Source organism: Trachypithecus francoisi, unplaced genomic scaffold (assembly GCF_009764315.1).
Source record: "Trachypithecus francoisi isolate TF-2019V2 unplaced genomic scaffold, Tfra_2.0 Lachesis_group12, whole genome shotgun sequence".
Taxonomy (NCBI): domain Eukaryota; kingdom Metazoa; phylum Chordata; class Mammalia; order Primates; family Cercopithecidae; genus Trachypithecus; species Trachypithecus francoisi.
This window is the reverse complement of record NW_022681457.1, coordinates 5,586,043-5,607,593: the sequence shown is the minus strand read 5'-3', so window position 1 is coordinate 5,607,593 and position 21,551 is coordinate 5,586,043. Positions and strand designations below refer to the sequence as shown.

Sequence of the window (21,551 nt, the reverse complement as noted above, 5' to 3'; positions counted from 1 at the left end):
ATTCAACCAAACTAAACAGCCCCAATCCCCGCCAGGCCTCAGTACACCTTAGCTTCGCTCCCATCCTCCTGACAGCCCTGCCTGGGCACAGGCTGGCTCAGAAGCCCCGCCCCTCACACCTGGCTCCACCCACGTGACACAGCCCCGCCCCCAAGACACGCCCCCACGCCCCCTCACCTGTGCCACTCGGCCCTGGAGCTCCCCAACTTCGCGGGCGCTCTGCTGCTGTAGCTCCTGAACTTTCTGCAACTCCTGGGCCCGTGCCTGCAGCACCTCATCCTGCCGCGTCACCTGCAGCAGTGGCTTCACCTAGGTGGAGGTGAAAGGGGATGGAATGGCTGACTTCCAAGGTGAGAGGCCACCTGACCCAGGAGCCAAGGCCTCACACTCTTGGTCGGGTCTGAGTTTCTGGGTTCAAATCCCATCTCCTCCACCTATTAGCTGTGTGTCTCCGCCTTGGCAACAGTCCTTGGTCACAGGCCTAGAACACTGACAGGTACAGGCAAGCACCACTAAATACACTATTGGTCTATCTAATCTATCTGGCTGGCGAAAGGATCCCTCCACATCCAAGAGGCACTGTGGACTGTGGCCGCCGCTATTCTGTGGAACAATCTTTCTTTCCTCCCTTCTTTCCTTCCTTTCTAATTTTTTGTTTGTTTGTTTGTTTTTTGTTTTTGATGGAGTCTCACTCTCTCGCCAGGCTGGAGTGCAGTGGTGCGATCTCAGCTCACTGCAACCTCCACCTCCCTGGTTCAAGCAATTCTTCTGCCTCAGCCTTCTGAGTAGCTGGGATTACAGGCGTGTGCCACCACGTCTGGCTAATTTTTGTGTTTTCAGTAGAGAGAGTTTCGACATGTTGGCCAGGCTGGTCTCGAACTCCCGGCCTCAGGTAATCCACCCGCCTCAGCCTCCCAAAGTGTTGGGATATAGGCATGAGCCACCGTGTCTGGCCAAGGGCCAGTGCTTCTTAAGCCTGTTAGTCCAAGATCCTTCGTGAGAGATGAGCTTTACATGGCATGATTCAGGCTGCCGTGACAGAGGTACACACAGTACTGAAACAAAAATTTCACAAAAGCTCGTTCCCCTTGCTAAGTGAGATCCACTCTGATAAATTCTGTTCTATCATATTCTACTCCGTTCTACACAAGTCTACTTGATTCTTTTCCTCTCCACCCAATTCTGTATCCATTCTATTCTCTTCTTTTCTGCCCCAACTCCTAGCCTCTTTCACAGGCATCATTCACATTTCTGAATTGATGCCAATCAAATCCTACTTGACCCCAACCCCCAACAGCTAAGGTAGGCAAACTTTTTCTTCAAGGGCCAGCCAGGAAATATTTGAGACTTTACAGGCCATCCTTGCTCTGTTTGTTTTTTATTTATTTATTTATTTATTTATTTATTTTTGAGACAGAGCCTTGCTCTGTCCACCCAGGCTGGAGTGCAGTGGTACAATGTTGGCTCAGTGCAACCTTCACCTTCCAGGTTCCAGTGATTCACCTGCCTCAGCCTCCCGAGTAGCTGGGATTATAGGCACCCACCACCACATCCAGCTAATTTTTGTATTTTTAGTAGTGACGGGGTTTCAGCATATTGGCCAGGCTGGGCTTGAACCCCTGACCTCAAGTGATCCACCCACCTCAGCCTCCCAAACTGCTGGAATTACAGGCATACACCTCCATGCCCTGCCAGTTTTTTTTTTCATTTTTTTTTTTTTGTTTTTTTGAGGTGGAATCTCACTCTGTCGCCCAGGCTGGAGTGCAGTGGCGCGATCTCGGCTCACTGCAAGCTCCGCCTCCCGGGTTCACGCCATTCTCCTGCCTCAGCCTCCCCAGTAGCTGGTACTACAGGCGCCCAGCACCTCGCCCGGCTAATTTTTTTTTTTTGTATTTTTAGTAGAGAAGGGGTTTCACCGTGTTAGTCAGGATGGTCTCAATCTCCTGACCTCGTGATCCGCCCATCTCGGCCTCCCAAAGTGCTGGGATTACAGGCGTGAGCCACCGCGCCCGACCCCAGTTTTTAATTTTTATTTCTTTTTCTGAGACAGGGTCTCACTCTTGTCACCCAAGCTGGAGTGCAGTGATATGATCATGGCTTACTGTAGCCTCATACTCCTGGGCTTAAGCAATCCTTCCTCCCAAGTAGCTAGGACTACAGATGTGCACCAGTACACCCAGTTATTCATTTATTTATTTTTTGTAGAGATGAGGATCTCACTTTGTTGCCCAGGCTGGTCTCGAACTCTTGGGCTCAAGTGATGCTCCTACCTTGGCCTCCTGAAGTGCTGGGATTACAGGTGTGAGCCACTACCCTCAGCTTCTGGCTGTTTACCTACTCCACTCAGCTGTTGTAGCTCAGATGCAGCTGCAGACACTACGTTAACGGAAGGGCTTTTGCAAAAGCAGCCATCAGGCCCAAACCTCCCTCCATTCTCCTCTCTCCTCTCCAGCTTCCCCCTGAGGAAACACCCAGTCCCCGAGCTCCACAGCACATGGTGACCTGGCTTTGCCCTCTCCGCTTTGGGTACGGTTGTGATGCACAGCCTGGCTCATCTGATCCCTACTAACTGGCTCTGGGATGGTCACATGACTCCAGCTGGGCCAATGAGCATGAAACCTGGGAATCTGGCTGGAGCTCTGTGATAAGACAGACCAGGCTGGCCAAGGTGGTTGGGGGTAAGTCTCCATCTGCTGGTGGCCCCTAGTGTGGAAAGCCTCTGTTGGTGATCATCACGGAGGAAAGCCAAGTGGGAGACGTCTGGATACTGACGTCACTGTTTGGACCCTCGTGCAGTAAAGGGCTAACTCAGCAGGCCTGGGTTGTCCAAACCCCGCACATTCCTAAGAAAGTTCTGGCCCCTGATGGGCTCCTGGGAGGTAACCTCTAAGTCCTTGGAATGTCCCGTCTGATAAGAGTGCCTTGGTTTACCTGGAGCCTTGGGACACCCTGGAAAGTCTATGCTAACAGTGGGATCCGTGGTGGGGACCTTGGGCCACATGGCATCAGTTTGACTCTGGAGGGGCTGGAGACTGAGTAACTGAGGTCACCATGTGACCTTGTCCATGCCTGTGTGACCAGCCCCAGGAAAAACGCTGAACATCAAGGCTCAGGTGAGCTTCCCTGGTTGGCAATACCTCATGCATGTTATCATACTTCATTGCTGGGAAAAGCTAAGTGTTGCCCACACAACTCCACTGGGAGAGAACAGCTGTAGGCTCATGCTTGGTCTCTCCGAGCCACTTATACACTGTTTTATTATTATTATTATTATTATTATTATTATTTAACCTTTGCTCTTTTCTTTTCTTTTTTTTTTTTTTCCTTTTCTTTTCTTTTTTCTTTTCTTTTTTTTTTTTTTTTTGAGACAGAGTCTTGCTCTGTTGCCCAGGCTGCAAGTAGTGTCACGATCTTGGTTCACTGCAACCTCCGCCTCCTAGGTTTGACTGATTCTCCTACCTCAGCCTCCCAAGTAGCTGGGACTACAGGCATGCGCCACCATGCCCGGCTAATTTTTGTATCTTTAGTAGAGACGGGATTTCACCATATTGGCCAGGCTGGTCTCGAACTCCTGACCTCAAGTGATCCGCCCGCCTTGGCCTCTCAAACTGCTGGGATTCCAGGTGTGAGCCACCGCACCCGGCACCTTTGCTGTTTTCAATCTATTCTTTGTATTGTGATAAACCGTAGCTATGAGTACAATAGCTTTTCTAAGTTCTGTGAGTCCTTCCAGAAAATCCTTGAACCCTTAGATCCTTGCAGAGCCCTGGATCCAGGTGCAGCCCACAGTGTCTTGAACCTTTGATCCATGTTGTTCTAAGTCAGATTTTTCTTGTCGCTGGCTAACTAAAGAATCCCAGCTAGCAAAGGCTGGGCCGACTGGCTCCGTTTTACTGATGGAGAAAACTGAGGCACACATGGAGGAAGTCACTTGTCAAGCAGAGCAAGCCTCAAGGTCCTATCCTCTCCCTGCTCAGACCACCTCCCCAGGCTGCCCTCACCTTGGTAAACAGCCGCCACCACTGCCAGTGTCTCAGCTTGAGGTAGGCTGCACAGTTCCGCTGCATCACCCTCAGGGCACTCTGCTGCTGCTGGCGCTTCTGGAAGGCCCTGGGTGGGGAAACAGGGGAGGGGCAGAGTGGGGGCTCAGCTCCTCCAGATGCCGTCCCCTTAGCAAGAGAGGCAAGCTCTTTTCTTTGTTTCTTTTTTTTTTTTTTTTGAGACAGAGTCTTGCTCTGTTGCCCAGGCTGGAGTGCAAGGGCATGATCTCAGCTCACTGCAACCTCCACCTCCCAGGTTCAAGCGATTCTCCTGCCTCAGCCTCCCAAGTAGCTGGGATTACAGGTGCGCACCACAACACTGGGCTAATTTTTGTATTTTTAGCAGAGATGGGGTTTCGCTATGTTGGCTAGGCTGCTCTCGAACTCCCGACCTCAAGTGATCTACCCACCTCAGCCTCCCAAAGTGCTGGGATTATAGGCGTGAGTCACCACGCCTGACCAAGCCAAGCTCCTTTCACTTAGCCATCATAAAATGCCTACTGTGTGCAGGCATTCTTATTACTTTTAGATCTGTGTTCTGGCCGTTCGCCCCCCTGCCCCTGACTCTCTCTGCCCTGTCGCACGGCCCCAGCCCCTCTGCCTAGCCTCCTTCTCCAGCCTCTCCTATCCGCCCATCCCGGCACACCTCCAGAGGGTCTTTCTACACTCAGGGATGACCCACTCCTCCCCTGCTCACAGCCGTCCATAGCTCCCTAGCTCCTCTGGACGAGGCCCCACTCAGCCTGGTGTTTGGGCCATCCTTTCCTGCCACTCTATTCTTTGAGGCCTTTTTTTTTTTTTTTTTTTCCAATACAGTCTCACTCTGTCACCCAGGCTGGAGTGCAGTGGCATGATCTTGGCTCACTGCAATCTCTGCCTCCTGAGTTCTCCTGCCTCATTCTCCTGCCTCAGCCTCCCGAGTATCTAGGATTACGGCTAATTGTTGTATTTTTAGTAGAGATGGGTTTCACCATGTTGGCCAGGCTGGTCTCGAATTCCTGACCTCAAGTGATCCACCCGCTTCGGCCTCCCAAAGTGCTGGGATTACAGGTGTGAGCCGCCGCACCCAGCCTCTCTGAGCCACTTCTAAGGAGGAAGGAGAGTCTCCCGCAAACGCCCTGTATTCCTGAAGCATGCCAGGGTCTTGCATTGTTGGACCTTTGCACAAGCTTGCTCCTGCTCTGAGCGCCTTTCCCGTTTTCCTTCATCCACCTGGTTGTCCGGAGTGACCTGGGGGAGTCACGGCCTGCAGCAGGGCCCCCTTGCTGCACCTCTATGGCCCCCATCAAAGCAGGTCTCACCCAGGACTGGGACTCTGTGCCCATGCAAGTCTCACCTCCAGACTGGAGCCCCTCGAGGGAATGGGCAGGGAGAGCGGACAGCTTGACCCGGGTTGCCCCGGGCTTTCTCTGTTTTAGCAATGGAAGTCCTGCACCCTGGAAAACCCCGTCCCAGGCCCACTAGGACGGCTGGTCACCCTATGGCTAAGTCCGGCCTCTGTGTTGCCAGTCTTACTCTGTACAGGGCCTGCCCACAGGGCCCCTCAGGGACTGCAGAACCAAGAAGCCTGGGCACCCAGCAGCTCCATCTATCTGCTCCCCAGCCCTGCACCCGTCCTGGAGGCCCTGACACCTGGAGCCATCTGGGCAACCCCTCCCTGACTCAGCCTCGGCCAACAGGACCCCAGGAGACAGCGTGGCCGCCCACCTGCGAGCCAGGTATCCCCGGGCAGCTGCCTGGAAGGAGACGATGATGTCAGTGACCTTCAGGTCTCGCTCCTCTTCCAGCTGGGCCAGGACCCCGGCCCGGAAGAAGATCTGCTCTGTCCCACACGGTAGAGGTTGGGGTCCAATTCCAGTGCCTGGATCTGTGAGGGGGGGAGAGGGGTGATGATGGAGAGGGGGGTGATGGGGGAGTGGGGGTGGTGATGAGGGGGAGTAATGGGGGAGGGAGTAGTGAGGAGGGGGAGTGATAGGGAAGGGGTGGTGATTGGGGAGGGGGGTGATAGGGGAGGGAGGTGATGGGGGAGAAGTGATGGGGAGGGGGGTGATGAGGAGGGTGATAGGGTAGGGGGTGATGTGGAGAAGGGTGATGGGAGGGAAGTTATAGGAAGGAGGGTGATGGGGAGGGGGATGATGGAGGAGGGGGGTGGTGAGAAGGGGCAGTGATAGGGAAGGGGTGGTGATTGGGGAGAGGGTGTGATGGGGTAGGGGGTGATATGGAGGAGGGTGATAGGGGAGGAGAGTTATAGGGAGGGGTCGATGGGGGATAGGCGTGATGGGACAGGGTGATGGGGTGACAGGTAGGGGGTTGATGGGGGATGATGAGGAAGCAGGGGTGGGGGCGTTGATAGGGAGAGGTAATGAGGAAGGGCAATGAAGGGGAGATCCCAGCCCCACTCCCCCACCACCTGGCCCCCTGCACACACATGCATACACACACATAGACACAAACACATGCACACACATACAGACACACACACAAACACGCACGCACACACACACGCCGGGCTCTGTCCCACTCACCATCTTTTCACAGGCCTGCTTCCCATCCATGAAGCCCTTGGGGATGGCATTGGGCGTCAGGATCTCATACCTGCAATGAGCAGGGAGGGGTGGGGAGGAGAGAGTCACAGCAAAGGCTCACCTAGTGCCTGCTGCGGGCCAGGCACTGGGCTCAGAGTGATGCACAACAGGAACAACGGTGACAATAACAAGGATAGTCACAAAACTCACATCTGAGCATTCACGCCACCGCCAAGGACAGCAACATCAACAATGATAGAAATGATTGACTGCTTCAGTTTTTTGTTTTGTTTGTTTTTTGAGATGGAGTCTCGCTCTGCCATCCAGGCTGGAGTGCAGTGGCGAGATCTTGCCTCACTGTAACCTCTGTCTCCTGGGTTCAAGCGATTCTCCTGCCTCAGCCTACTGGGTAGCTGGGATTCAGGCATGTGCCACCACACCCGGCTAATTTTTGTATTTTTAGTAGAGACGAGGTTTCACCATGACGGCCAGGCTGGTCTCGAACTCCTGACCTGAAGTGATCCACCTGCCTCGGCCTCCCAAAATGCTGGGGTTACAGGCATGAGCCACGGTGCCTGGCCAGTATTGGCCAGTATTTTGGATGTATTGGCTTTAGTAAAATATCTTGTTAAAATTAATTTCATTTTTTTCGCTTTTAAAAGTGTAACTATTAGAAAATTTTCAGTTGTGTACAAGGCTTCTATTAGAAAATTTTCAGTTGTGGGCCGGGCGCGGTGGCTCAAGCCTGTAATCCCAGCACTTTGGGAGGCCGAGACGGGTGGATCACGAGGTCAGGAGATAGAGACCATCCTGGCTAACACTGTGAAACCCCATCTCTACTAAAAAATACAAAAAACTAGCCGGGCGAGGTGGTGGGCGCCTGTAGTCCCAGCTACTCGGGAGGCTGAGGCAGGAGAATGGCGTAAACCCCGGAGGTGGAGCTTGCAGTGAGCTGAGATCCGGCCACTGCACTCCAGCCTGGAGGACAGAGCGAGACTCCGTCTCAAAAAAAAAAAAAAAAAAAGAAAAGAAATTTTCAGTTGTGTACAAGGCTTCCATTCTACTTCTAACGGACAGTGCTGCTCTCCACAGCTTGTGTGAAGCATCATTTTTGTTATATTTGCTGTATTACTTGCTCATTAGGCCTTGGTATTTTCTGTTCTGTCTTATTCTTCTTTTTTTTTTTTTTTTGAGACGTAGTTTCGCTCTTGTTGCCCAGGCTGGAGTGTAGTGGCACGATCTCGGCTCACTGCAACCTCCACCTCCCAGGTTCAAGAGATTCTCCTGCCTCAGCCTCCCGAGTAGCTAGGATTACAGGCATGCTCCACCACGCCCGGCTAATTTTGTATTTTTCATAGAAACGGGGTTTCTCCATGTTGGTCAGGCTGGTCTCGAACTTCCGACCTCAGGTGATCCGCCCACCTTGGCCTCCCAAAGTGCTGGGACTACAGGCGTGAGCCACCACACCCGGCCTTCTATTTCATTTTTAAAGACATGCAAATTTGTAACACCATGCAGTGATTTAACGTTCATAGTTTGGGGACCACGGCCCTAAACAGCAGCAGCAATGTACCCCAGGTCCCCATAGACTCTGTGTGCTTTCTCTCGGGAGTGCATCAAGTGGGCTATTGTTCTCCCATACCACAGACGAGTAAACTGAGGCTCAGCAAAGTGAGTAATCTGCCTCAACTTCCCCGGCTCGGAAGGAGCAAGAGTGGGTGGAGACCTGAACGCAGGTGTGTCGGCTTCCAAATCGGGATCCCACCCAGCCCCTCCGCCGGGCCTGGGCCCGGGCTCTCGCTCACCGCTGCCGGAACTCCTGGAAGAGGATGCGGTTGGGGAAGCCCTGGCGACAGATGCGGATGCCCTCCAGGACGCCGTTGCAGCGAAGCTGGTCCAGCACCAGCCGCGGCTCCAGCTTCCCAGCCTGGGGAGAGGACGGACACGCGGGGGGGAGGGTCAGTGGCGGCCACACGGGGGCGCCAAACGGTCAACCGTGGCAATTTCCTATATTTCCATACGTAATTTACTGAGCACCTACTAGGTGCCTAGGAACTGTTCTAGGCCCTGGGAACACAGCAATGCTCAAGCCAGGGGGAAATGCCTTCCCTGGGGAACTGAGAGTTCAGTGAGAGAAACTGGAAATACCCTAGGTGAAGCAGTCACTAATAAAGAAGAAATACTAAGTGCTAAGGAGAAAAGATCCGCAGGGAGGGAGGTGGGCAGGGCAGAATTTGGACGCAGGAGAGTCGCCAAAAGGCCTCCTGGGAAGCTGATGTCTGTCCAAAGCTGGTAAATCATGGTGTTTTGTTTGTTTGTTTAAGACAGTCTTGCTCTCTTGCCCAGGCTGGAGTGCAATGGCATGATCTCAGCTAACTGCAACCTCTGCCTCCCAGGTTCAAGAGCTTCTCCTGCCTCAGCCTCCTGAATAGCTGGGATTATAGGCGCCCACCACTATGCCCAGCTAATTTTTGTATTTTGAGTACAGAGGGGGTTTTGCCATTGCCCAGGCTGGTCTTGAACTCCTGGGCTCAAGCAGTCCTCCCACCTCAGCCTCCCAAAGTGCTGGGATTACAGGCATGAGCCACCGTGCCAGGCCGCCTTTTCTCTTTTCAACAGTAATACACAAATGGCAAAAATCTAAACAGTACAAAAATTCAAATGGCACATGCTATCATTAAATATGCCACCAAGAAAGGAAAAAGCCTGGCAATTCAACCCTGACAGGCCATTGACAGTAAGCTACATCTCGACTTCAGAGACGCTAGCGGGGAGGAATACATGTCTTAGATTTGATAAAAGATGGGATCTCAGGCCGGGCGTGGTGGCTCACACCTGTAATCCCAGCACTTTGGGAGGCCAAGCCGGGTGGATCGCTTGAGCTCAGGAGTTCGATACCAGCCTGGGCAACATGGCAAACAGCGTAGTTTTCCCATTCCCCTTGACCCTTCTCTGTAGGGCCCATTCTCTGATTTTCTCAACATGAAAATCAGTGGCCAGTGAGGCTGGCCATGGTCTTGTCGCACCTACGCAACAACCCCAGCCCTGATGGCCTTCTTCTATCCCTTGTACCTCGCGTGCTCCATCCTACCATTGGACCTTTGTACAAACTGTTCTCTGTCTGGAATACCACGTATCCTTCAGGGCTCAGTCATCACCTCCCCCAGGGAGCCTTCCCTCACTTCACTGACCAGATCAAGCCCTATGTGACACTTACCGCCCCTACAGATTTAACTGGGCATTCATTTTGGGTGGTTAGATGAATGTCTGTGCTCCCCATCAGACTGTGAGCTCCCTGAGACCAGGAGTTGGCTGTGCTTTTCTCTCCAATGCCTCCCCAGTACCTGTTCCCAGCACGGTAGGTGCTCAATACATTTAAGTTATATGAATGGATGAATTTTCCCAACCGGACCCTGAGCCTAGGAACAGAAGCAATTTGCTCAAAGCCACACAGTCAATTAGAGAGGGTCCTCAAATCAGATGTGGCTCCAGCCAAGTCCAGAGGCCAAACCTTAACCCACGGCCACAGTCATCCCTTCCTCCCCAGGCTGAGTCACTCACCCTCTTCTCGTGGTTGGGGACAATGCAGCGGACAAAACTGGGGTTGGTGTTGCTGAGTGTGGCCATGAGGCGGCTCAGGGACTCCTTGTAGAGCTGTCCCACTGTCCGGAACATACCCCGGCGGGGGCGGCCACCTGGTGGGCCATCGCCCAGGCTGCTCACCTGTTCCAGCCCCACAATGCCCTCCACTGTCAGATGGAGATACAGAGAGACAGAAGGAGGTCAGGGGTCAGTTTTAGGGACCGGGGCCAAAGGTCAAGGGTCTTATCATTTATCACAACTGACACTTTACATATGAAGGACCTCACACAGCCTGTAAGGTAGATATTATCAGCCCCATTGGACAGAGGCTCTGAAGGGTGGGAGAATGTGCTTAAGGTCACACAGCTTAGAAACTGAAGATCCAAGATTAGAACCCAGACAGTAGGAGTCCTTTCAAACCCTGGTCTTTGACCCTTCTTCTCTTCAAGGACATGATCTCTGTTTTCCTTAACAATAAATGATGATAATAACAGCAAATGCTTACCTAGCATAGATGCTCTGGCAGGCATTGCTCAAAGCACTTTACATCAATGGCTTTATAAGCCTGTAAGAATCATTCCCATTTTATAGATTTGGAAACTGAGGCACAGAGAGAGAAAACAGTGATAACATAATCACTGCAGTTGCATTTTAGGAATCTGAAACATACTACAAGATGTAATAAATTATTGCATTATACGCAATATTTGAAATAGGGCAAACGATCTCTATGGTAACTATTTTTCCAGAATGCCTGATTTCATAGAGGTTTTATTTTCTTTGCAGGGTGTGGTGGCTCATGCCTGGAATCCCAGCACTTTGGGAGGCCAAGGCGGGTGAATCACCCGAGGTCAGGAGTTTGAGGCCAGCCTGGCCAACATGGTGAAACCCCATCTCTACTAAAAATACAAAAAATTAGGTAGGTGTGGTGGTGCGTGCCTATAATCCCAGCTACTTGGGAGGCTGAGGCAGGAGAATCACTTGAACCTGGGAGGCAGAGGTTGCCGTGAGCCAAGATCACGCCACTGCACTCCAGCCTGGGCGACAGAGCGAGACTCCGTCTCCACAAAAAGATTCTGTTTTCTCTATTGCCACTTGGTGGCGCTGCTTTGAGTAGTGAAAAATCCGAAAAATATCCACTCCTTCCATTGGTACTGTCTCGAATTCTGTTTTGTTTGTTTGTTTTCCGAGACATGGTCTCGCTGTCACCCAGGCTGGAGTACAGTGGAGTGATCACAGCTCACTGCAGCCTCAACCTCCCAGGCTCAAGTGATCTTCCCACCTCAGCCTCCCAAGTAGTTGGGACTACAGGCGCACACCACTAATTTTTAAATTTATTTTTAGAGACGGGGTCTTCCTGTGTTGCTCAGGCTAATCTCAAACTCTTGGCCTCAAGTGATCCTCTCACCTCAGCCTCCCAAAGCGCTGGGATTATAGGGGTGACTCAATGCACCTGGCCCAAATTCTATGTGTTAAATCATGCCAGCTTCCTCAGGAACCCACAGCTAGGGCAGAATCTGATGTCCTTCCAAACTCATCCCATTCAAGGGCCATCAGCCATCAACTAGATAATCTGTGCTTAGGGCAGGGCCAAGTCATGGCAGGGGCTCAAATATGTTATTTTCTTCCCCAGGTTCAACTGTCTCCCCTACCCCATACTCCCTGTCATTTTCAAAATGATAATTATCATTTATGAAGTCCTCATAGCACAGATAAGAGCTAAAGTTCTGAAATCTGATGTCCTGGGTTCAAATCCCAGCTCTGCCACTTACTGGCTGTGTGACCTCTCAGCAAGTTACTTAACCTCTCTGTGTTTTAGTTTCCTCATTTGTGTACTGGGGTAATAGTACTAACACCTGAGTCTTACCTGAGTGTTAGTACTATTACCCCAGTACACAAATGAGGTGTTGATAATTCTAAAGGGGCTTCACATGGTGAACGGCACATAGTAAGTGCTCAAGAAACGCCAGCTGGCACTATCACACCTATTTGTACTTTTACATGCAGTTTAGTTAGAAGAAGGCGTTCTGCTGCTACAGAGTCTGGAAACTTCCGAGGGAGCCAACAAGGAGGGATAGGAAGAGTGAGAGACCTCCACAGTGAGAGGAGAGGGGACAGATGTTTAAAACCAGGTCCCCAGCCCAACAGGTCCACCCTCCTCCTCCAGCAAGCCTCACCCATTGATGCACAGAGACACCCACCCCCTGGCGGAGAAATAGCAGAGCTGCACCTCTCTGCAGATCCTGGGGGCGACGGTGGGAAGGAGCCAAGGAAAGAGAACTGCTGGAAACCCCCGTGTTCTGGGGAGTGAGGACAGATGTGTGGGTGGGTAGAGGGGAGATGGCAGAGAGATGTCGGGGAGAGATGCATGAAAAGAGGGGAAGGAAAGGAGGTGGCAGGAAGAAAGAGAGGAAAGGGTTATTAGTCAACAGCACAGCACAGAGCAGAGCAAAGCAAGAGGGAAATCCAGAATGTTGGCCATAAACTTTTGAATTCCTATTCATCTTTGTATCCACACACTGTTGGCCAAAAGGACAAATGTCCTCTGTAAGAATTCAGTGCAAAGAATAAAAAATCTCTCCCTCTAAAGGTTGTATCTGTTTTAATAGGTAGCCCTTTTTGCTCTGGCTACCAGGAAGCTCAAGAATGAACTTGATGCTCCCAGGCCACTTGTTGTTTTTGCCTCTCAGAGGAGAGCTAATCTCATTTACCGTTTTCCCTGGGCTGTCAGGATGATGGGCATACAATTCTGGGCTCAAAGCTACTCTAGTATAGGTTGGGCAAAAATGGCCCCGATTCCCCACTTTTCTCTGTATTGACACCCTTTGCCTGTGTCTTGCAGCTCCTTGAATCTGGGAAGACCTTGTGAATGCCTTTGTTTAGGAGGATTATGAAGGAAGTGACATTATGGCAGCTCCCCAGCTACTTGGGAGGCTGAGCCAGCAGGTTTTGCGGCTTCCACTTTTTCTCTTGGAACCCTCTGAGAGTCAGGCACACACAGAGTGTGACAAATGAGGGCTCACTGTAGAGAATCAGGTGTTTATGAAGAGGGCACAAATATTTTAAAAGGGCAGCAGATTTTCAGCCGGGAGATGATTCTCATAGCATAATCTGGTTCTGTTCCTGAACATCAAACCCTACTTTCCAATCTCCTGTGTAAATACTACATGAGACACAAACATAAAATCTATCTTTCTAGCATCAGCTCACAAGATCAAGACCCTCCATGCTCTTTTGCTCTGTGAGTGTGTTTTGGGAACCACTCATCTTGCTCATTTGGGAACCACTCAACTTGCCAAATTGCATGGACTGGTATTTCTACAGCTGCCTTTTCACTTCAATAAATAAAGGCAAACTGACAAATGCCAGAAAGTTGTAACCTGGAAAAAACAGGATGCTAGTTCTGCCAGCTTTCTAAAACCATTTCTCAAACCTCCTCTAAGGATGGGGGTGGGGACGGAGGCGGTGGCAGAAAAGGCTCGGAAAAGGTCAGAGTCCTACCACACGGCATTTGGCATCTCTGCCTATGACCCCTAGAAGTGTCAATCAAAAAAGACACTTGGGGCAAACTCATGGGGGCCTTTTTGGGGGAAGGAAAGCCCTCTAAAACTGTATCTCAGTCTGTTCTTTCTTTCTTCTTCCCCGGGGGCTTGAAGGGAACTTTGTAAGAAAACAAAGAAAGCAAAGCCTAAAAGTTGACTGATCTGCAAAAAAATAATCATTCTGTGTTCTCTGATTGTTATAAATTATTTTTCAGTAGGATTTTTTTTTTTTTTTTTTTTTGAGACAGAGTCTCACTCTGTCACACAGGCTGGATTGTAGTGGCACAATATTGGCTCACTGCAACCTCCACCTCCCAGGTTCAAGTGATTCTCCTGCCTCAGCCTCCCAAGTAGCTGAGACTACAGGCATGTGCCACCACACCTGGCTAATTTTTGTACTTTTAGTAGAGATGGGGTTTCACCATGTTGGCCAGGCTGGTCTTGAACTCCTGACCTCAAGTGATCTGCCCACCTTGGCCTCCCTAAGTGCTGAGATTACAGGCGTGAGCCACCATGCCTGGCCAAATCTCTTAATTTTTTAGAGAACACAGACCATCTACAAATAATAAGTTTACCTCTTCCTTTTTGACATTCATATTTTTTTCTGGTCTGATTGCATAGGCTAATATTGCTAAAAAAAAAAAAAAAAAGCGATGTTTAACAGCAGTGTTAGTGGGTATCTTTGTCTTGTTTCTGATTAAGGGGGAGTGTTTTATCTTTGAGAAGGATGCTGGCTTATCAATCAAATCAATCAATTAATCTATGGATCCATCCATCACTGATTTGAAATACTATTTGTGTCACGGGCTGTTCTGGGTCTAAGCAGAAAACTCAGGTTCAGACCTCAGCCTCTGAAACAAAAGTGTTCACACTATGGGTTGGGAGAATGGCTGCACAGACCCCCAGGGGCCGGAGCCGGGGAAGCAGGTCCTCACCATCTTTCCAGATCTCTGCTGTCAGCCGGTCTGTGCTCTGGTGAAGCAGGGCTGCGACATTGTCATTCAGAGGGTCCATATTTTTCATCAGCCACTCATTGGCCTTGTAGTCAACCTGAATGAAGTCAGGTAGAGGAGGGCAATGACTTGCAGGCTCAGACATTCTCTGGATTTCCTAAGGAGCCTTCCAGAAGCTCTGAGACTCCCAGGTCTGGAGCTCACCATGGACAAGAGAGCACTGGTGCCACCTTGTGTCCATATTCTGAACTGCACCCCACTGGCATGGCCCCCTCTCCTTCCTCTCTATGCCCCCTCCCATAGAGACCTCTGTGACCTCCACCGCCACCACTTTCTTCCTTGTTCCTCTCCAGCCACCCTGGCCTCCGCACTGCTCCTTATTTTTATTTTTATTTATTTATTTATTTTTTTGAGACGGAGTCTTGCTCTGCCGCCCAGGCTGGAGGGCAGTGGCCGGCTCTCAGCTCACTGCAAGCTCCGCCTCCCACGTTCACGCCATTCTCCTGTCTCAGCCTCCCGAGTAGCTGGGACTACAGGCGCCCGCCTCGTCGCCCGGCTAGTTTTTTGTATTTTTTAGTACAGACGGGGTTTCACCGTATTAGCCAGGATGGTCTCGATCTCCTGACCTCGTGATCCGCCCGTCTCGGCCTCCCAAAGTGCTGGGATTACAGGCTTGAGCCACCGCGCCTGGCCCGCACTGCTCCTTAAACACGTGAGCTTACTCCCACCTCGGGGTTTTACCCCTGGGTTCCTGCCTGGAGTTCTGTCTCTGGATTTCACATGACTGGCTCCTTCTGGGTACTCAGGCTTTGCGTTGGGGCTCCCTAGAGTCACGATCTTGGCCACTACAATTTTCTGCATATGTGCCCCCCACCAGACAGCGGCCCCCCAAGGGCAGGGCCCAGATCTGACTCACGGCCTAGCAGAGGGCTGGGTACAAGGGGAGTTCTGGAGTATGTCTGGGGAAGAAACTGAGGGCTACACACAGAACATGTGGAATCTCCTGCCTCCTAGCCATTGTCTATGCTGTTCCCTCCGCCTGGACAGCCCTTCCCACCCTTCACCCAACCTCTGGGGCTGCCTGGTTCACATCATCAAAACCGGGGATCAGTAAACTATGGCTCGCAGGCGAAGTCCCGCCTGCCACCTCTTTTTTGCAAATACTTTTATTGGAACAGGCCGGGCACAGTGGCTCACACCTGTAATCCCAGCACTTTGGGAGGCCTACGCGGGTGGATCAACTAAGGTTAGGAGTTCGAGAGCAGCCTGGCCAACATGGTGAAACCTTGTCTCTACTAAAAATACAAAAATTAGCCAGGCGTGGTGGCAGGCGCCTGTAATCCCAGCTACTGGGCAGGCTGAGGCAGAATTGCTTGAACCTGGTAGGTGGAGGTTGCAGTGAGCCGAGATTGCGCCACTGCACTCCAGCCTGGGTGACAGAGGGAAACTCTTGTCCCAAAAAAAAAAAAAAAAAAAAAAAGTTTTATTGGAATAGAACCTTCATTTATGTCTTCATAGTCAAACTCATGGGGCCTTCTGGGGCAGGAAAGCCCTCCAGACTGTATCTCAGTCTGTTTTTCCTTTCTTTTTCCTTGGGGGCTTGAAGATACTTATGTATTATCTGTGGCTCTTTTTGTGTGACCACAGCAGAATTGTGTGACAGAGACCGTCTGGCCCACAAAGCTGAAACTATTTACTATCGGACCCTTTACAGAAAATGTCTGCTGGCTCTTGGCTGAGATTTGAGATTGAGCATATTCTCTTCTGTGAAGCTTTTTCAGGTATTTCTCTTCTGGGCTCTGACACTACCCTCAGCTGCCTCCATTCAAACACCTATTGACCTTATATCCTGATGGTCTGTATTTGCCTCCCTCCCAGATAGGGATCTTTGTGAGGAGAGAAACCATGTTTGATCTGTGCATCCAGCTTTGCTCGGCACCGAGCTGGGCACACAAATGGCAGCCCGCACACGTCTGCTGAATAAGTGGATAAAATGCACATAGATCGCCTCCTGATGAACTCCTACCCATCCCTCAAAACCCACTGCAAATATCACCTCTTTGAGGAAGTTTTTGGTGATCCCATCGGACAGAGTCCTTGCTCCTCCCTGGGCTCTCCTAGCCCCTGCTCTGTTTGTCTGGACCTCAGGAGGACCCAGTTTTCCCTCTAGACCCTCCCCCATCTGTAGCCAGTGGAGACCTCTTGATCCCCACTCCCACTCACATGCCCCAAGGCTGGCCCCAGCCCGTACCTTGCCCGCATAGTGCAGAACACTGAAGTCGGCCTGATCCCGCAGTTGCCTCGGCCGCTGGAACTTGGGATGGCCACCCTGCTCCTGGGCTACCTTCTCCACAAACGACTTGTCTGTGGCCTTTGGGAACCAGCACTCCTCGTCCAGCAGGGCCAGGAGTCCAGGGGGGTTGGCCTGGCCATCGACAGCAGGGGGAGAGTAAGTCAGATCCCCAAATATTGAACACTCAGGTGGCTGCTGATTTTTAGCTCTTAGAAGTCACACTTGGACATAAAAACAAATGTGAGAATGACAGTTACAGGAGAGCCCTGATTAACCGAATGATTCGAGCCAGGCCCTGTGGCAGGCACGTTCTGGGCTCTAATCACCTATGGTCACAAAGATCAAGGAAGCAGGTGCTGTCACCTTCTTCACAGAACCCATGGGCATCCTGAGGCCCAGCAGAGGAGGAGCTAGACCATGGTCACGCAGATGCTGGGAGAGACGGAGCTGAACCCTGTGTGGGCTGGGAAGGGGCCCGGGGCTCACCGGCCGCTCGATGAGGTCGATGCAGGGCTGCAGGTCGAGGCCAAAGTCGAGGAAGGTCCAGGGGATCCCCTCACGCTGGTACTCCTCCTGCTCCAGCACGAACATGGTGTGGTTGAAGAGCTGCTGCAGCTTCTCGTTGGTGTAGTTGATGCAGAGCTGCTCGAAGGAGTTCAGCTGCAGGGACGCAGGACACATGAGCTGGGAGGATGGAGAGGGACAGAGACCCAGAGACAAGGGACAGAGACCCAGAGACGGGAGAGAGACCCAGAGAGAGGGGGACAGAGACCCAGAGAGAGAGGGGGGCAGAGACCCAGAGACGGGGGACAGAGACCAGAGAGAGGTGGGGACAGAGACCCAGAGAGAGAGGAACAGAGACCAGAGAGAGGAGGGAACAGAGACTTAGAGAGAGAGTGGGGGACAGAGACCAGGGAGAAGGGGAGAGACCCAGGGCTTCAGAAAGGACCAGGACCGGAGTGAGGAAGTCAGCATCCCCCTCCCAGCACGAGGGCGGACCTGGAAGATCTCAAAGCCCGCGATGTCCAGGATGCCCAGGAAGGAGGCGCCTTGGCGGGGGCTGCGGTCCAAGGCCCGGTTGAGGCGCAGAACCAGCCAGCGGAAGAGGCGCTCATAGGTGGCCTTGGCCAGGGCCTCCAGCGCGAAGTCAGCCTGTGGGGCAGGGCTCGTGGTAAGGACGCAGCCTGCACATCAGCAGACTGAAAGACGTCAGAGGTGGACCGGGGAAGGGCCCCCAGCTCATCCCCCTTAAGGTCACCTCCCAGCTCCTTGACCAGATATACCATCAAGAACAATACCATGAACAACAGGCAGACATTCCTGAAGTCCGACTGTGCGTCAGGTACTATGTGATGGGCTCGGGTGTGTTAGCCCTTGAATCCTCCCCTCACCCCTCAAACCAGTTTCTACCGCACAGCAGTTAAGAGCGTGGACTCTGGAGCCAGACAACCTGGGTTCGAATCCCAGCTCTGCCACTTGGGGGCTGTGTGACCTCAGGCATGTGAATAAACCTCTCTGTGCCTCAGTTTTCTCCTCTGTAAAATGGGAACTAACAACAGTACCCCAGCTGAGCTTGAACCAGGGTCAGTGTGGCTCCCAAACTCCTCTTGTCTCCCACAGCATCTATTTCATCCGGGCACCTCACTGCCCAGCCTAGGGCCAGCAGAGGCCTCGGCCCAAAAGCTGGATTCCGAAACCCTCCCTGACCTGTGGTCGCTCCACTCCACCCTCCCTGCCACCACCCTGGTGTGAGCTCCCATGATTGCCAAGACTCTGGCTGCAGCCTCCTTAAGTCTCCCCGCCTCTACCTGCATCCCTGAACCCAATTCTCCATGCAGCAGCCAAGGGGATTTTTCTGTGAAAGACAAACTGAATTAAGCCACTCCCTGGCTTAAAACCTCACTGGCCTCCTATGTACTTTCAGTAAAACTCACCTCCTTACTGTGGCTCCTAAGACCTTGCATGATCTGCCCCTTGCTGATATTTCTGACTGTGGATTCACCCACCCTCTCTCCCTTCCTCTTTAGCCTCACTGACCTGACCTCCCTCAATTTTTTCTTTTCTTTTTTCTTTCCTTTCTTCCTTTCTTTCCTTTCTTTCTTTTTCTTTCCTTTCTTTTCTTTCTCTCTCTCTTTCTTTCCTTTCTCTCTCTCTCTCTTCTTCTTCCTCCTCCCTCTTCCTTCCTTACTTCCTTCCCCTTCCTTCATCCTTCCTTCTTCCTTCTTCCTCTTTCCTTCCTTCCTTCCCTCTTTCCTTCCTTCCTTCCCTCCCTCCTTCTTCCTTCTTCCCCTTTCCTCCTCTTCCTTCCCTCTTTCCCTCCTTCCTTCCTTCCCTCTTTCCTTCCTTCCTTCTCTTTTTTTTTTGAGAGTCTCGCTCTGTCGCCCAGGCTGGAGTGTAGTGGCGTGATCTCAGCTCACTGCAACCTCTGCCTCCTAGGTTCAAGTGATTCTCATGTCTCAGCCTCTCGAATAGCTGGGACTACAGGCGTGTGCCACACGCCCAGCTAATTTTTGTATTTTAGTAGAGATGGCGTTTCACCATGTTGTCCAGGCTAGTCTTGAACTCAATCTGTCCTGAGCTCAATCTGTCCTCTTTGGCCTCCCAAAGTGCTGGGATTACAGGCGTGAACCACCACACCCAGCCTCACTGACCGGCTTAATGCTCCCAACTCCCCAAGCCTGCTCCACCCCCAGGGCCTTTACACTTGCGGTTCCGTCTGCCTCAAACCATCTAGGTCTCCCCTCGAATGTTATGTCCTTAGAGCGTCCTGAGAGAGGACTTTCCTGACCAACCACACCTCCCCTTCATTGGTGCTCTCACCATCTAAAAGCATCCTGAGCTTTTGTTTTTTGTTTTTCTAGGATACCATGTTGCATTTATATCCTGTTTTTTTTTAATTATTGTTAAATTTTTTAACTTAATTTTTTTTAGAGACAGAGTCTCACTCTGTCACCCAGGCTGGAGTGCAGTGGTGCAATCAGGGCTCACGGCAGCGTCAAACTCCCGGGCTCAAGCAATCCTCCCACCTTGGCCTCCCACAGTGCTGGGATTAGCCACCACTCCCAGCCACATCCTGTTTAACTTTTATTATCCATTTCCTTACTATAACTTGAGGTCCCTGAGGGCCTGGTACTTGATGACTGCTTTTATTCCTGGCACCTAGACCAGGATCGGTAACGGAGCGGGCACTTAGCAAAAGCCTGTTGCGTGGTGGGAAAAACGGCATACACTGTTTAAAGACCCAGGGCCAGGATGCCTGGCTCTTCCTGTGCCTGCCCACCGCCAGCCCTGCCTACCTGTTCCTTAGTCTGGGCTTTCTGCACGTAGTCTCGGCCAACTTTGATGCGAGGCGTGAGCAAGGCTCGGGAGAAATCCGTCACCCCCAGTCCCAAGAGCCGGCAGAGCTTCTGTGCAGCTGAGGGCGAGAGGCACCAAGACCCAATCAGCACTGGGAAGAGGCACTTGCTGCCCAGCAAGGGAGAGGGCACCGTTTCCCACACTGTCAGGGGAGCAGAAGACGGACCCCGCCTTTCCCAGGAGAGGCATTACGAGTCCCAAAAGTGTGTACGTTCTCTGCCCAACTGTTCTCTTTCCAGGAACCAGAACTGGCAAAATAACCTGCACGTGAGCAAAGACCACACCATGAGGATGTTCAGAGCAGTGTTGTTTATAACCGGAGAAAACCAGGAAACAATCTGAGGTCCCAAGAAGCGGGCGTTGGTTAGATGGGTCGGGCTTCATCCATTTGAAAGAATATTCTGAATGTGTTTTTTGTTGTTGTTGTTGTTTTGTTTTGTTTTCGAGACAGTTTGGCTCTCATCACCCAGGCTGGAGTGCAGTGATGCAATCTCAGCTCACTACAACCTCCGCCTCCCTGGTTCAAGTGATTCTCCTGCCTCAGCTCCTGAGCAGCTGGGATTACAGGTGCCTGGCCGATTTGAAAGAATGTTCTGCAGTCACTAAAAGCTACACTGGAGGCGGGCACGGTGGCTCCTGCCTGTAATCCCAGGGAGGCCCTTTGGGAGGCCAAGGCAGGCAGATCACCTGAGGTCAGGAGTTTGAGACCGACCCGGCCAACATGGTGAAACCCTGTCTGTACTAAAAATACAAAAATTAGCCTGACATGGTGGCGTGTGCCTGTAATCCCAGATACTCGGGAGGCTGAGGCAGGGAGAATTGCTTGAACACGGGAGGTGGAGGTTACAGTGAGCCGAGATGGTGCCACTGCACTCCAGCCTGGGCGAGACTTCATCTAAAAGAGGAAGGATGGAAGGAAAGAAGGAAGGAAGGAAGGAAGGAAGGAAGGAAGGAAGGAGGAGGGAGGGAGGGAGGGAGGGAGGGAGGGGAAGGAGGGAGGGAGGGAGGGAGGGGAGGGGGTCCCAATACAGTTCTGTCTAAAAGAAGGAAGGAAGGAGGGAGGGGAAGGAGGGAGGGAGAGAAGGGATGCCAGTAGAGTTCTTGTGAATAACCTGAAAATTATCCCCAAAGCATTCAGGGGAAAAAAAATAGCAGGTTTCAAAACAGTTTGCAGGGTCTGACTCCAGTTTTATAAAACAAATGAGTAAATGTGTATGCACGGCACAGCTGCCGGGTGCCTATGTACAGAGCCCCCAGCT

The 21,551-nt window shown here is 51.8% G+C and overlaps 1 protein-coding gene across 1 annotated transcript in view; it reads right to left on the bottom strand.

The window, feature by feature from the left end:
* Positions 1-21,551, bottom strand: part of MYH14 (myosin heavy chain 14) — a 95,629-nt gene that overhangs the window by 41,332 nt on the left and 32,746 nt on the right. Inside the window, 12 exon segments of the mRNA XM_033224192.1 lie at positions 178-309; positions 4,002-4,110; positions 5,748-5,859; positions 5,862-5,907; positions 6,566-6,635; positions 8,371-8,492; positions 10,127-10,314; positions 14,625-14,739; positions 16,894-17,067; positions 17,422-17,595; positions 17,935-18,087; positions 20,232-20,350. Of these exon segments, the coding sequence (XP_033080083.1) occupies positions 178-309; positions 4,002-4,110; positions 5,748-5,859; positions 5,862-5,907; positions 6,566-6,635; positions 8,371-8,492; positions 10,127-10,314; positions 14,625-14,739; positions 16,894-17,067; positions 17,422-17,595; positions 17,935-18,087; positions 20,232-20,350 (1,514 nt within the window).